The sequence below is a fragment of the Malaclemys terrapin genome, chromosome 3, assembly GCF_027887155.1.
Source record: "Malaclemys terrapin pileata isolate rMalTer1 chromosome 3, rMalTer1.hap1, whole genome shotgun sequence".
Lineage (NCBI taxonomy): Eukaryota > Metazoa > Chordata > Testudines > Emydidae > Malaclemys > Malaclemys terrapin.
The window spans coordinates 100,773,058-100,789,326 of record NC_071507.1 but is presented as its reverse complement, the minus strand read 5'-3'; the positions used below and the strand labels follow the sequence as shown (position 1 = coordinate 100,789,326).

The window sequence follows — 16,269 nt, the reverse complement described above, 5'->3', positions numbered from 1 at the left end:
GGTGTTTTGAATTTGGAATGAACCTATATTATAATATTAACTGTATTTAAGCTCTCTAATAGCTTTGTGCAATTTCAGGGGTCGGACTGGAAAAATCAGAGTGCAGTCCCTGAAGATTGGGTTGATGTCTCTTTCCAAGGGTCTTCTAGAAGAAAAGTACAGATGTAAGTAAGAACTTTTCCATAAAATGTGTAAATCTGTACTTTTTATATTAAAAGACAGTCATAATTTAAACAAAAATCATAATTATCCTCTTGTCCAGGATAAGAAAAATTTTTTGATGCGATAGTAGATTAACATTAGCTTTTGCGCGGTCATCAGTCATAGTGGTAAAGTGTGGGCAAGTAGATTTTATGCTGTGATTTGTAAATTATGCAGTTACAACATATGGTAAAGCGGGATTAAGTGGTTGTACATGGTTTCTATGGAGAAGCCAGAAAAATGTCCTGTTTTACGTTTATTTGGAATGATCCTTTGCCCATTTAACAAAATAGTGCAACATTCATATGTTCAGTTTATGGAAAAATCAAACAAGTCAGAGTTGGTAGGAACGGGTGCATAGGTTTGATAAACTACTGCAAGGAAATATACCAAAATACAGCAGCTGCATTAAATGGGTCTGTTTGAGGACGGATGACTGCCACTTTGCAGATACTGCTCCATCATCTGAACTTCCTGCCAAAACCTTGGCCAATGTAATACAACAAAGGCATGAAGTTATATTGATTTAGATATTTTGAAATTTTTGAGGATGTTGAACATTTTGAAAACATTTAGTAAAATAGCAACATTTAGCAAAAATAGTTGCAGAAACATGGAGTGACATTCTTTTGTACAGTACTTATGAGTAATTCAGAACAAAGGACTAGTGCAATCCTAGGGGAAGACTATAATAATTATAATAATACAGTATGGACTTATGGAACTTAAAATTAGTTTTTATGGGAGTAGCGGTCCGACACATTTCACAGAAGCAGAAGTAAGTAAAAGTATATAGAGAGAATATTTGTTATACCTTTCACAGAAAACTGTGGAGCTCTTTGGGACTATATTCCTGGCTTTTTTAAAGAGCACTTTCGTGTAAACTGTTGATTACCATGTCTACATTAGCAAAAATCTTGTGCATTGGGGCCAGTTTCAACATCTATGATTTTGTACAGTCATAGTCTCTCCCCAGTATGTTGTAAATTTTTTTTTTTAATTCCCTAGCATAGTTTAGTTCATATGAATTGGTCTTTGTTTTCATGAACAAGGGAGAGGGCTGAGTCCCTATACAACAAATCAAAATTCATAATAAGGCAGCAGAATGGGATTTGTGAAAAATGAAAAGCTGATTGTAGGGTCTAAAGGTTAGATTCCCTTGATAAAATGGTAAGAGCTAACCAAAAGCTTAGAAAAACTTCATAGAGGTTGATTTTTTTTTTTCAAACTCAAAATTGCCCTCAACAATGTAAAATAGACCTTGTTGATCAAATATGCCTGTAGAGACTAAATACAAACATTTAAGTTGAATAGTAAATTGGCTAGGTGAAGGTAAATTTCAGCAATTATTTCTAATATAAAACAAAAGTGGCAATTGACCACCAGTACACATTTGCATAATTGACTTACACGTTTACAGGATTCTTCAGAAACAAATTAAAGTGAAGTGTTGTGGTATTTTGGGGGCACAAAAGGTTAACTTGTCTCAGAAGATTTGTGTACTAAGACAATCACAAGTTCAATTCTAAAACTCATCATATCATAGAGACTTTAGATATCTAAATAGCTTCCTTATCTGTTTTTTTAGGACTTCAACAGTTACTCTTGTCACTTAACATAAAATATCTTTTTATATTTTCATTTCCATATCCGGTTCTTTTTCAGTATGTCGGGTTTTGACAATTCATAATTGTCAGCTTTAGTGTCCGCTTCCTGATGAACCTCCAGAGCGTGTCACAATACAAGACTTTTCTTTAGAGGGGTCAGAGCATTATCTAATGTGGTCAAATTGTCTTAAAGCAACTGATCCACACAGATTGTTGGTAGCATCTTCCTCTGTTGCTCTGTTTTTGGGAAGTTGGTTTTATGGGAAATGAAGAACAATTTCCCCCTGGGCTACTCTGCCATTTACATTATTAGTTTATTATTTGTTTATCAACCACATAAAGCCAAGTTCATGTCCCATAGAGTTAGGAATGCTTTGACTCAGATGCATTCTGAAAATATGTTTTGGTGTAGCAATTCCTGATATAATTAAACTGCTTCTCAGTCGTCTTTGCAAGACTGGATTTGTGTAGGTGATATAAGGAAGAAGCTTTATCGAATAAAATCCCTAGTTGTATTAAGAAAAAGGAGTACACAATTAAAGCCCCAGTTCAAGAAAGCATCCCTATTCAGGAAAATCCTTATGCTTAACTTTAAGCACTTGCCTGTGTGTTTTCTTGAATAGAGGTAGAGTTAAGAACATGCTTAAGTGCTTTCCTGAGCTGGAGACTAGAGGTATACAGCAAACAAAGAGTTAATGAATGTGTTAAAATGTTTATTAGTTGCTTTAATAACTATATAACCTAGGCTAATTCTGAAATATTAAGAACAGAATAAACAAAATGCCTGTTATTCATTGCTATTACTACTATCGGTTATTTTATATAGTATCATTACTATTATTACTATCAGTTATTTACATAACATCATTTATACTGCAGAAAAAATAGGCCATTTATGAGTTATTTAGTTCTACTGGCACAAATACTCTTGGAAAACAAATTTCAAAGTCGTATGTAAGTATTCACAGAAACCAAAGCTTAAATTCACACGTGATTATTTATGACTGAGTTCTTTCACACTCATCCAGACAGAAAACAGAAGCAACACTACGTGACTTATCTGACCTGTCACAACTAAGAAACATAACTTGAAGACTGATTATCAGGTAGTTACAGAAAATGGTTTGCAATCAATCCACAATTGAAAACAACTGGCAAAATTCAAATAACAAATACGTTTAAAAAAAAAAAAAAGCACATTCTGCTTGCTTACAATTCATGAGCAGAAAACAAAGGTAAATTTACTTGAATAAATGATATGTTAATTATTTATTGAACTCTGGCACTGAATCTGGAACTCATCCCCAGGATATGAGGCTAAATGTGAATGGCAATTAAAACAATCTTAGAGACTGACAGAAAAATCTGAAAATTACTGTTTCCTTGGCTTTTGGGATGATGCCATGCAGTGCTTAGGAACTGTAGGATTTGGGATGCCACGAGGAAGGCTGTTCATTGAAAGATCTCTACTTTTGGTTCAGTAACTCAGTTTTCAAGAAATGTACAAGATCCTGGAAAACTGACTCCAGTTCAACTGTGGGAGAAGCAACCCATGGCGCCTCATCCTTTGTAAGGATTGGAACTGCTAGTGCTGCATTTTATTTTTAGGGGGGGAAATGGACCCCATTTCTAAAACAATCAGAATGAACAAATTAAATTAGTCTTAAATACGTTTTTCTCTGTTTATGCTTCTAATGAAGGCCACATTCCATTGTAATTATGGAGTCTCTGTCACTGGGCTCTTTGCAGCTGCTTGAATGGCTGAAATTTGACAGTGCTAAATATGTAATGTGATGGCTCAGCAATCTTTGCCAGCAAAAGACACAGACAACATGCTTGTGGTGGAATTTTTACTGGGAATGATAAACTGTTGAACAAACTTTCCTGCACTGTAGTTATCAACCTGTGGTCATATTTCTTCAAAGACTCTTTTTCCAATAAGCCAGGTCTGAGTGACACAGAATTGTATTCATCAGAACATTGTGTGTGCATTCTCAGGAATTTGGGAGTATTAGATTAGGTTCCCCCATACCCCTAATATGTCTAAGCTCTCAGATCCCCCATCTCACCTTTCCTTTCATCTTGATGAAGGGGAACCTTTTTTTTTTTTTTTTTTTTTTTCCCCTGTTTCTAGGCTAGCTGAAGTCAGTTGGTCAGAAAGTGCTAGAGCTTTGGCTTATTGTATTCTTGATTCAGGAGGTTTATTTCCCTGGCAGAACACAGACAAGCTGCTGGTGCTGGGTCCCCCCGACTTCTCTACACTTGGCCCCAGCACTGTCAGTCTCCCTGGATTAGTCATTCACAGGGAGGGATTGTGAATGATTTAAACAAATCCCTTTTGCAAAAAATTAATCTCCTACCTATATCACCATCGTCTGATCACTTTTCTCTCCCCCTACCCCTTCTTAATTCATCTTTTTACCCCCCATCAATGGAAGAGTTAAAATTTTGGAAGATGTACTATTCCACCTTTCTCCCAGTCACTGCCGAGCCCTTGTGCCTGCCTTTGCGTCAGCTTCTAGTATGCACAGAGATCAGCAGAAACACTTAAAGGGGGCTGAGATAGCTGTCCTCCCATCAGCTCTGCAAAGCTGACCCGTAGTTACTACAAAAACAACTCCAACTGCTGTTCCCTAGAAAACTGGCCAGGACTCTGAAAGCCTAGGACGAGGCTGCCAGAACCAGCAAGAAATGCATCAAAATTCCCAAAATGCAGTTAATAATCCAGATGTCCCTTTTGTGAAATTCCTCTTACGACCCCCAACCAACATACCAAAAAACATCTGTGCCCAATTTTTATGAAAAGTGCTTACACCTGCTAACAGATTCTTCCTGCTTCTCCATCAGAAATGTAGTCAGATGGGATTTTTAACTATACTCATTCTTAAACAACATGTGTGTTATGATAAGAGAGGTGCAATATATGGAAAACTGTACAAATAGATTCTTTTTTTAATGAAAAAGTATGAAAGACCTCATTTGGGAACAGAGGAAAATTTGGGAACAGAGAGGCAAAACCTCCATCGACTTCACGAGGTCCATAATTTCACCCTTCAATTTCTTAGCTGTGAAAAAAACCTTTTGAGTGAATATGAATTGCTGCATTGCTCTCTTCCTGAGACTCTGTTCAGCACCCTGGAAAAACAGCTCTGAGATTTTTTTTTTCACTGCTCCATTAATCTCAACAGCTAAAGTTTTAAGTAATAGTTTAAATGGTCACCCTGTTAACTATTTAGTTGCTGATCATTTAGGCAGAAACATCCAACTAATACAATTATCTCCTGAGTGGTCGGAATTTATATAAATGAGAAACGGAAGAGACCTATTCGATTTGCATCTAATCCATATTCAGTAGTCAGTGCAAAATTGTTGCCGACAAACTATTCTACAAAGCTTGTCTTGCCTGATTTTAAATGATTCAAGTGGCTTCCAACATTTCCCTTGAAAAACTGTTCCAATGTCCAATAGGTCTCACTATCAGGAACTATTTTCCTGACCTTTTTCAGCCTCAATTTTTCTTAATATCATACCAATACTCCTAGTTATGCCCCAGGGGTTGACGTGCCGCAGGAAAAGAGGGACCAGTAAAAGGAAAGTGCATGGAAGGATGTGGTTATCAGGGGTGTAACATAAGTAGCTGTAGATAGATCAGAGACCAGTTGGCTGGTTCTCAAATCTTTCAACTTTTGTATGTACCACGTCTGACCACTCCCAGTTCAGATGCAAATTTTCTTCTTTCACATTCTCACCTGCTGATAGCTCAAGTTTTAGCATAAAATGTTGTTGTCAGATGTACGGGTCATTCCTGTGATAACACAGAAATCTTTATAAGTGTTGCAAAAATAAATATAATGTTTTATTTTAATCCTATGTTATTTTGTTTTGTGGGATATCCCACATTTTTATCAGATAGTTGATTGATTGTAAGTCGGGAGCTACAATACGGTAGTGCTTATTCCACTTTTTGTTGTAAAGAATGTTAAAATAAGCAGCATAAACTACACTTAGTGGGTCTGATTCTATCCTGATTTACACCAGTGTAAATCAGGAAAAATACTATTGAAGTTAATTGATTTACACTAGGATAAAATGGTTGTAAGCCATGGGAGAATCAGAGCCATTGTAATTACATTTGGAATAGGAAATATTATTAAACCCATAGAGCTGAAGTGCTGAGAAATAAATTAGAAAAAGAAAAAAGAGCAGACTGAGACTAAAATGACTTTCCAATATGAGCCATCAACTATTGTCTGTATTGCAGCTCTCTTTAAGGAAGTGGCAGGGCCTACAGAAATGTGTGACCAGAGGCAGCTTGGCCTTCTGCTTCATGATGCCATCCAGATCCCCCGGCAGTTTGGAGAAGTAGCAGCTTTTGGTGGCAGTAATATTGAACCCAGTGTCCGTAGTTGCTTCCAGCAGGTAAGATCAACAACCTTTCTTTATGTATGAAATGTGTCTGTTGTATCTTTTTGTTTTATACCTCTTTATATATTCACAAACTTTATTTAGGTCATGGAATTAGCAGACAGTCTCTTCATAGTAAAGTTTAAAAATAATAAAAGGCACACAGTATATTTCATCCAAACATGTAACTAGAATGAGCATCCAGCTCTTTCATGGAAGACCAACAGAAGGAAGATCAAGAGTTAAAATATGTCAATGGTTTCAAGGTATAGACTGGACCACCCTGGAAAACAAAAAAGAATTATGCATTAGCGCTATATTAAGAAATACCTATTACAGATGTGAAAAAATAATTTTACACATTTTTATTTACTCTAAAGTAATTCAGCTATAGGCCAAAATTTTTTAACTTGGCTTTGTAAAGGCAGACATCTGAATCCACAGTTACATACTTTAATAAGTGGTGTAATTTTCAGTGACACCTGTAGCTCCCATTAATGGCAAAACAACAATGTAAGGATTGCTTTTCTTGTTTTTGTAGTAAAGAAAAAAGACAGAGTAAGCCCAGTCCATAATGATGAAACATCTAAAACCTGTTTTAAGGTGGTAACCATGACTCTTCTCTGTCTGTCTTTTGCACAAATCATAGAACAACAGAGTTAGAAGAGATGAAGAGGGTCAGCTAGTCTAACGCCCTGCCAAGATGCAGGATTTGTTGAGTCAAAACCATCTAAGACATCTGAAATTTCTTTAAAAGGTTTTTGTTTTCTCTTCGTGGGTTGTATGGAAAATGAGAGTCAAATTATTGACGTGAGGCTGTCTTTGGATGATGGCCATACTGAAAATAATAATAATACCTCTTATATAGCAATTTTCATCAGTAGATCTCAAAGCACTTATGTCTTTAATGTATTTATCCTCACACCACCCTTCAGAGGTAGGGAAGTACTATTATCCCAGTTTTGCAGATGGGGAATTGAGGCATAGCGAAGCTTAGTCACACACCCAGAATCAGTGTCTGTGGCAGAGAAGGGCATTGAACTCTGGCTCCCAAGTCCTAGCTAGTGCCCTGACCACTGGACAATCCTTCCTCTTAGAAGTACAGTATGCTCCTGATCTCCACTTTTAAAAGGCATATACAAAATAGACAGATGGGTGTTTAAAAACATAATGCATCAGTTAAGTTTTATTCAGAGACCTGCATGCTCTAGAAAACAAGAAGATGAGGATTTTGTTAAAAGTTAACTCCAGTGAATGACTTATCAATGCAGGAAAAGATCCACAAAATTATTCTGAGTGCATCTGAAAATATCTTAAAATCCTTAGGCTTATGGCAGTCTTGGCAGCCTTCAGCCCTGTTAAAACTTATGGTAGCAGTTACATTTTTTGGGCCTTATATTGTGGGAACAACACGCTTTCTTCTGCTGGAACAAGGCTTCATCTCAGCAGTTCAGGGGAGTGATGTTATTAGTAATTTTGATCCTACGCATCAGGAGATGACTTAGTGTTAGTTTTTTGACAAGGGAGTTGGCAATTTCACAATGTTTGCAACATAGTCATTTATATGTCTGGAGTCTTTATACAGCAGACAGATCATAGTACAGGACTGCAGTTCAGCTGCATACAGGATGTTGATTAGGCTGCAGGGGATGTCTGTCTTTTTAGGGAAGCTAGGAGGAAAGAGAAGACGTTCTAATGGAACACAACCAAATTTTGAATTTGTAAAGGATGCCCAAGGCTCTAGCTGTTTCGTAGTGATAATTACATTGGTTGCATTTATTATTTTTGTGAATGTGGCTGCCTTTGAGCAATGCTAAGACTCAGATAGGGATTAAAAAGTCACTATGCTGTATATAAATCAATCTCCATAAGTGAAATGTCAGACATTTAATAGTATTGTGACTTTATTAAATCCTACAAAAGAGAATGTTAGAAGACTTCTGTGGAAGAGAGGCAATATCTCTTCTTTTACCTTTCCTTATTGCAGCTTCTGGGATTTTTTTCCAGTGATTTTTGTGCTTTATTCCCTTGTTACTAGTTCAGAGCTCGGAAAGATTGAGTGGTATAAACTGTTTTATAAGAGATAAGTGGTAGATTCCAATGTGGGTTCTGGTCTTCCTTTGGAATTAAGACCATGTTTATTAGGAATTATTTTGGGGAGGTTCTATCGCCTGTGTTATACAGGTCAGACTAGATGATAGCAATGGCTCCTTCTGGCTTTGGAATCTATGAATTAGTTTCATGAGTAATCTGCTGGATTAAGATCAAAATCAGTTTGCAGGTTGGCCCCCCTGGACCTCTCCTAAACTTTCATACTACTGCTTCAGTAAATAGGAGATATTGCTAGTGTGTCTGTTACTGGCCTCAAGTGGTTCAAGTCCTCTCTAGAAGAGAGGATTCAATTGGTGGTGATGGACTTTCTGTGTGTCACCACTAAGGGATTTGATGTGCTGTCCCTCAAGGATCAATCTCATATCCCATAATTTTCAGTGTATGCATAATGCCTCCTGGCAAGATAATCTTTAAACACACACTAGGGTATCATTATATTGTTGATGATAGAGTTACATCTCTCTTGTCAGGTGGACCCTGCCAGTTAAGCCTCTGCTCTAGAGGAGTGCTTGGATGATATTTTCAGCTGGATGTGTCAGAGCTATCTTGTCCTTAATCCTGTGAAAACAAATGTCTTACTGATGGGTAGAGCTCATTATTACTGTCTTCCTTAGTGTTCTCACTTACTGAGAGGGATTCATTTGGGCAATGAGTAGGTTAATAATCTTGGAGTCACTTTTGGTCATGCATTATTACTTACCATTGATATTTTTTAGGCTGTGTCTGATTTATCTTGCCATGAACTCAGAACAGCAGCACAGGTCCTTATGATCATAAAATATGATATATTTCCATTTTTTCAAGGTTTCTCCACTGATTTCAACATATTTAGACTGAAAAAGCATGTTTGCTTGCCACCTGGAAGAAGTGTGATAATATTTTGGCTGCCTATAGATTTACTTTAAATTGTTATTTATATTAGATTTTTTACGTTTGTTTAAATTAACAATGTTGGCTATTTTTTTTAAAAAGTCCTAAACATTGTAGATCACTTCCTTTAGCCTCACCACGCTGAATAATTACACTCAAATACTTTATGCTTTTTAGGTGGCCTGTCGCCACATCTTACATCAGCAGGCAAGTGTGCCTTTTCTAAAGGTAGCCTTTCAGTGCAGATCTTGCTTTCCATTGATTTTTCCAATTCCTTCTAAAAAAAAACTTTTATTTCAAAGCCCTGGTCTACAGTACAAGTTTAGGTCGAATTTAGCAGTGTTAGATCAATTTAACCAATTTAACCTTCGTCCACACGACGAAGCCATTTTTGTCGTCTTAAAGGGCTCTTAAAATCGATTTCTGTACTCCTCCCCGACAAGGGGATTAGCGCTGAAATCGACCCTGCTGGGTCAAATTTGGGGTAGTGTGGATGCAATTCAACAGCATTGGCCTCCGGGAGCTATCCCAGAGTGCTCAATTGTGACCGCTCTGGACAGCACTCTGAAGTCAGATGCACTGGCCAGGTAGACAGGAAAAGCCCCGTGAACTTTTGAATTTCATTTCCTGTTTGGCCAGCATGGCGAGCTGATCAGCATAGGTGACCATGCAGAGCTCATCAGCAGAGGTGACCATGGAGTCCGAGAATCGCAAAAGAGCTCCAGCATGGACCGAACGGAAGGTACTGCATCTGATCGCTGTATGGGTAGACAAAGCCGTGCTATACGAACTCCGTTCCAAAAAACGAAATGCCAGAATATTTGAAAAAATCTCCACGGGCATGAAGGACAGAGGTTATAAGAGGGACCCGCAGCAGTGCCGCATGAAACTTAAGGAGCTCAGGCAAGCCTACCAAAGAACCAGGGAAGCAAACGGCCACTCCGGATCATAGCCCCAGACATGCTGCTTCTATGATGAGCTGCATGCCATTCTAGGGGGTGCCCCTACAACTACTCCACCCCTGTGCTTCCCTCCTCCCCCACCCCTCCCGGGCTACCTTGGCAGTTATCCCCCCATTTGTGTGATGAATTAATAAAGAATTCATGAATTTGAAACAACAATGACTGTATTGCCTCTGCAAGCGGAGATCAAAGGGGGGAGGGGAGAGGAGGGCGGTTGGCTTACAGGGAAGTAGAGTGAACCAAGGGGGCGGGTTTTCATCAAGGAGAAACAAACAAAACTTTCACACCGTAGCCTGGCCAGTCATGAAACTGGTTTTCAAAGCTTCTCTGATGCACAGCACGCCCTGCTGCGCTCTTCTAACTGCCCTGGTGTCTGGCTGCACATAATCAGTGGCCAGACAACTTGCCTCAACGTCTCCCCCTTACTCTCACAGATATTGTGGAGCACACAGCAAGCGGTAATAACGATGGGAATATTGGTTTAGCTGAGGTCTAACCAAGTCAGTAAACAGCGCTAGCGACCTTTTAAATGTCCAAAGGCACATTCTATCACCATTATGCACTTGCTCAGGCTATAGTTGAACTGATCCTTAATACTGTCCAGGCTTCATGAGCCATGGGAGCAAGGGGTAGGTGCGACCGCGCAAGGCACAAGCCTCCAGCTGGCATGATATTCCAGGCAGGACTGAATCTCCATTAGACAAAACTTAAAGAAGAGAATGACCTGGAGTCATTCCCATTTTTGTCCAGGCGCCACCGACCTCACCAAGGCCGGCCAGGAGCACTCATGTCTGCCCAGGCGCCCCGACCAACCTAACCAAGGTCAGCCAGGAGCATCCACAGGACGACAACGGCAGTTAGCAGTCATATTGCACTGTCTGCCGACCGCAAGGCAAGGCAAGGGGATGCTGCTGTGCAGCACTGCAGTACCGCGTCTGCCAGCAGCACCCAGGAGACATATGGTGACAGTGAGCTGAGTGGGCTCCATGCTTGCCGTGGTATGTCATCTGCACGGGTAACCCAGGAAAAAGGCAAGAAACGATTTTTTGCCGTTGCTTTCACAGAGGGAGCGGGGCCTGACGACATATACCCAGAACCACCCGCGACAATGTTTTTGCCCCATCAGGCATTGGGAGCTCAATGCAGAATTCCAATGGGCGGTGGAGACTGCGGAAACTGTGGGATAGCTACCACAGTGCAATGCTCTGAAAGTCAACGCTAGCCTCGGTACTGTGGACGCACACCACCGACTTAATGCGCTTAGTGGGGACACACACAATCAACTGTATCAAATCGATTTCTAAAAAATCGACTTCTATTAAATCAACCTAATTTCGTAGTGTAGACATACCCAAAGATAATTTTTAGCATGGATTACCAGTAGCTTCGTATTTATTACCTTCTTGGCTTTCTTCCCCCTTTTTTACAGGCTCACCTTATTAGTTTGTCTTTACTTGAAATTTAAGGAAGACTGTGTCTTACATCTCATATTTATAATTATATTGTTGGTTTTTTTGTGCAGTGCCTACAGCTGGGTTGATTTTTGGTTTTAAAATAGAGTGATGGGGGAAAAAAATCTTGTGTTTTAATTGTTTATTGTTATGTTTTGGTTTTTCCTTCACCAGAATCACAATAAGCCGGAAATTAGCGTAAATCAGTTTATAGACTGGATGCGTTTGGAGCCGCAGTCTATGGTATGGCTACCAGTTCTGCACCGAGTGGCAGCTGCAGAAACAGCAAAACACCAGGCCAAGTGCAACATCTGCAAGGAATGTCCAATTGTTGGCTTTAGGTAAGAAGAGTGGAATTGGTACAGAGTTTAATGGATAGAGCCCTACCAATTTCATGGCCATGAAAGGACCATGAAATAAGCCCTTCCCCATGAAATCTGATGTCCCCTTGTTCCTAAGAGCACCCCAGCAAAGGGAGCTCCTAGCTCTGGCTGGGCTGGGGAGAGACATCCCCCTGCACAGCTGCTCGGGAGGGTGGGGGAGATTAGACCTACCTCCGGGTGCCTCCACCTGCTGCAGGACGCTCTGGGCCTGGGAAGCAGTCCCAGAGTTTCCTGCAGCTGGAGGAGGTGTGTGGAGTTGGATCCGATCTTCCCTGTGCTTCTGGGAGCGCCCCAGGAAAGGGGCTCCTAGCTGCTGGTCTGGACAGGGCTGGGGCAGGACAGGACTTGCTCTTTCCCTGCAGGGCTGCTCTTGGGTATCTCTCCTGGCTACCGATAGCTCTGCATCCCCTCATCCCCACTCTGTCCAGCTCTGAAAGTAGCACAGAAGTGAGGGTGGCAATCTCATGACCCCCCTACAACAGGTTTGTGACACCCCCTCCCCCCATCTCCTTTTGGGTTGGGACCCCCATGGTTACAACACCGTGAAATTTCATATTTAAGCATCTGAAAACGTGAAATTTACAATAATGGACCGTGAATTTGGTAGGGCCCTAGATATGGGTTTTTCTTAATAATATAATAGAGCATATCTTCTGGCCAATTTACTTGCCCGTCTTTGTTTTGCCACTGCCCTCCCTTCTGGCTATTGAGTTCCTCTTGCTCTCCTCAGCTGCTCAGAATCTAGATTTCATTGCTGTGTCCCCAGAGCTAGTTTTTTTCCCTACCTTCTGCAAATGGTGCTGATAGACTCTAAAGGGCTCTGTGATTGACCGGTGTACCAGAAATGCTATTACAGAGGTGTCTTTGCATCAGTGGAGGCAAATAGGCAGTGAATGAAGTATAAATAAGCTTATGTGCTCTGTAGACATCAGAAATAGAACTGAGCAGCAGGAAAGTTTTATATATATATTTATTCATGTTTATACTTTACACTGAATCTGGCATTATGCTCTCCAGCAAATCATGCCAAAGTAATGGACACTAGCCAATATTAAAATACCCTAAAGCTGCAATCTCTCTTCATTTTGGCTCTAGCATTAATACATTGCTATGATGAGTCTTCTGTACAATCTCTCTCCAAAAGCACTAAACACAATCTAACTTGGGTCTCTCTTCCCATGTCTGTCCAAAAGAAGCCTGGGAAATTTTAAAAGAAAAAGACAGTGAACATTCTCCAACTTAGTCCCAAAAATATGATTTGTGTAGGCTGGTGACCACACTTGAAACCTCTGTTACAAATAATTAATGAATACATATATGCTGATTCCATATAAAAGCATACTAGAGCAGAGCAAAGTTTAGGATCTTCATATCACTTCCTCTTAACCTTGCTGTGCGCATGAAGGTAACCTGTGACATTAAGAGCTACAGAAAGCAGGATCTGCCTCTTACAACTCTCCCTCATGTCCCCTTCAAGACAATTCAGCCCATTCTGAGAGAAGGTCTGGTGGGACAGGTGATTCTTGTGCTCATTTGAACTATAAAGAATCTCCTCTTTTTGCCCCTCCCTCTATCCTTTTAAGGGCAACAATAAAGGGCCCAAACACAGGAATCTTACTCAACTCCCTCTAGGGGAAAAGCACAGAAAAAAAACAGATGGAAAAGAAAGACAGACAAGCTGAGAGCAGGAAGATGGCAGGAAAAGAGCTATTTTTATGCAACACAGCCAGAGGTTTATATAACATCATGGCAAAGAGTGATTTAACTGGCCATCTTTTATGTGAGGCCCTGCATAAATCGTATAAACAGCTGCATCAGTGTACCTTAAAAGTAAATCTATAAATTATACACACACACATTCTTATGCATCACAAAACAAAAAACACGTAGATTTTCTCTCCATTAAATATTGCCAAAACAAGCAGGATTAAAATCTCTGTAAGGTGACTAAAGCAATCACTCAGTTGCAGATTCAAATCTGACATGTTTTAGAACTGTCCAGCTTTAGGAAAAGTTATACTATGACTATACTATACTATAGATATATATACTATGACTATACTTACACTACTCTGAGATCGAAATGATTGAAATGAGGTAGTGGCTCAATAGTTGAAGTTTGAAATTCCCTTTATGAGCCCAGTTTTCAGCACCACCCCACAACTTTCCCAAAATAGAAACCAATTCCTCATAAGTTTCACATCACATCTCATCCCAGCATACCTTTATTTTTTCCCTTAGGAAGTTTGGAAAAAATCAGAATAGAGGCTTTTAAATTTTGTGGCCAGGATGCATAAGGAGGTGTTCTTTTAAAATTTCTTGTTGTTGACTTTCTGAAAAAATCCCTGGCTTGGCCTATTAACCCTAAATTTATTGAACTTCATTGGTCTTGCTGAGGGCAAGTGCCTTTAATCTTTCTGAGCTGTTAGTTGTTACAAAGGTATATACCGTTCAAAGGCAAAAAAAACTACATTAATATAGCATTAAGGTCACTTGGTGAACGTTGAGTTGAGCAAAATTCAAATGCCTGAAAAACAGGAAATGCCACTCGCCCCCTTTCAGCAGTGTCCCAGTATGCTCCATTATCACACATACCTTTATTCTGCCAACCTGACAGTTTCTGAAATGTACGAGACAGTCACCTTCTTTTACAGCCCCTTCACGCTCCCCATAGGAGTCCATTCTAACGCTAATAATAAAAAAGCAAAGGTTGCCTACGTCGCCTTCCCTCTGTTCACCTGAATCTGGTGGTAGCCAGTGGGCATTATTTGTACACATTCCAGGGGCAGTCATTGTGTTAGGTGTTCCAGACACCCCCAGCGGTGCAAAGCAAGGCCCCATATCACACCTCATATGAGGGAGGTAGCTCAGACTCCTTAGAGGGGCAAGAGCCCCTCCCTCCCAAAGACCTGGACAAACACATGGGAGCGGAATCAGAGTCATAGAGTTTAAGGCCAGAAGGAACCACCAGATCTCCTAGTCTGACTCCTGTATATCACAGGCCACCAACGCCACCTGCGCACTAAACCTTGACATTTTTAGTTAAATCTGCTTAGCTACTGGAAGTCACTATCCTAAAATCAGAACAGCGCAGATACGAGCTCCACTGCTCCCTTTAATTTCTTGGAACCTGGGCCAAAAGATCAGGCAACCTTTGCTGCTACAGGCTTAACTTCTGGCAAATTGTGGGGCTGGAAGTCTTCCGAGAATTGAGATAGAAGTGAAAAAGAAAACAATGATAAATCCCTCCAACAAAACATCATGGCTTCTTTAGACCAAAGCAAGCCTGAATTGGCTCACTCATAAGCAGCCCCTGCCTGCTGGGTTCTGATAGCTGAAATCAAGACATACCAGATCATATGTGCAAGTGCAGTTTAGAAACATGCAACCTATTTTAGGGGGGTTGTTTTTATTTGCTTTCTCTAACTGGGGCTAGATCTGAGCCAGGCTGCACACCTGCACAGAGGTGGAAGGGTAAGAACCCCCTTACACTCCTATGTTGGCTACCTGGATCTTGGGTCTAAGCATGCAGGAGTGAGTGCATGCTGTTCACCCTTAGTTTCACCGCCACATTTTCTGGGCAGTGCAGCTGAGTTGGTATCAGGTGAAGGGGGGCTTTGCAATTTGCTGCTAGTATAGGTCAATAGCAAATATGATCCCCTTAAGAAAGGAGACAGCGGGGGAGAAATTGTGGGTCAGAGGTGTCTTCCTGTATTCTAGAGTGATGCAGTTTACACATCAGCCCTTGCATGGGGCTTTACACAGATCCTAAATCAACTCTGCGATACTGCTATGTTTTTCAGTCTCTACTAACTGTTGTTTTTATGCTATGCTGCTACATAGATGAAGATCTCTATTATGCCAAGGAAGGGGGTAAATTGTGAATGTTCGCAGAAGGGTTGCTGGGGCATATTTTTTGTAAACATGTGTTGTTACTAAAAGAAACAAAGCAACAAAGAGTTTTAAAAGTGGATTTAAATGATAGAATTATAAACTCTGTTTTTTCACGTTATACCTCCCGAGCCAACCCCTACTCCCCGCATATGACTTCATGCTCTGCAAGGTTTTCTGTTCCGAAGTGTCAGATACACAGACATGGGGCTACATCCTGCAGCAGATGCTGAAACATGCTGCTTAGATCAGGCACTGTTCTGGAGATGCAGCGCCTCAGTGGTAGGCGCTTGACTACGGTCCTGAAGATCGTGGATTCCAGGCTTGCTTGATCTCACACAGAAAGGCCACCTCCAGTTCATCCAGCTGCACAATGGGTACCTGATCT

At 40.4% G+C, this 16,269-nt stretch overlaps 1 protein-coding gene across 5 annotated transcripts in view; it reads left to right on the top strand.

Moving 5' to 3' along the window:
• Window positions 1-16,269, top strand: part of UTRN (utrophin) — a 565,558-nt gene that overhangs the window by 483,175 nt on the left and 66,114 nt on the right. For all 5 annotated transcript variants that reach the window (XM_054021668.1, XM_054021666.1, XM_054021667.1 and 2 more), the window contains 3 exons: window positions 79-164; window positions 6,070-6,227; window positions 11,782-11,948. In XM_054021668.1, coding sequence (XP_053877643.1) covers window positions 79-164; window positions 6,070-6,227; window positions 11,782-11,948 — 411 coding nt within the window. The remainder of the gene's footprint in view (window positions 1-78; window positions 165-6,069; window positions 6,228-11,781; window positions 11,949-16,269) is intronic.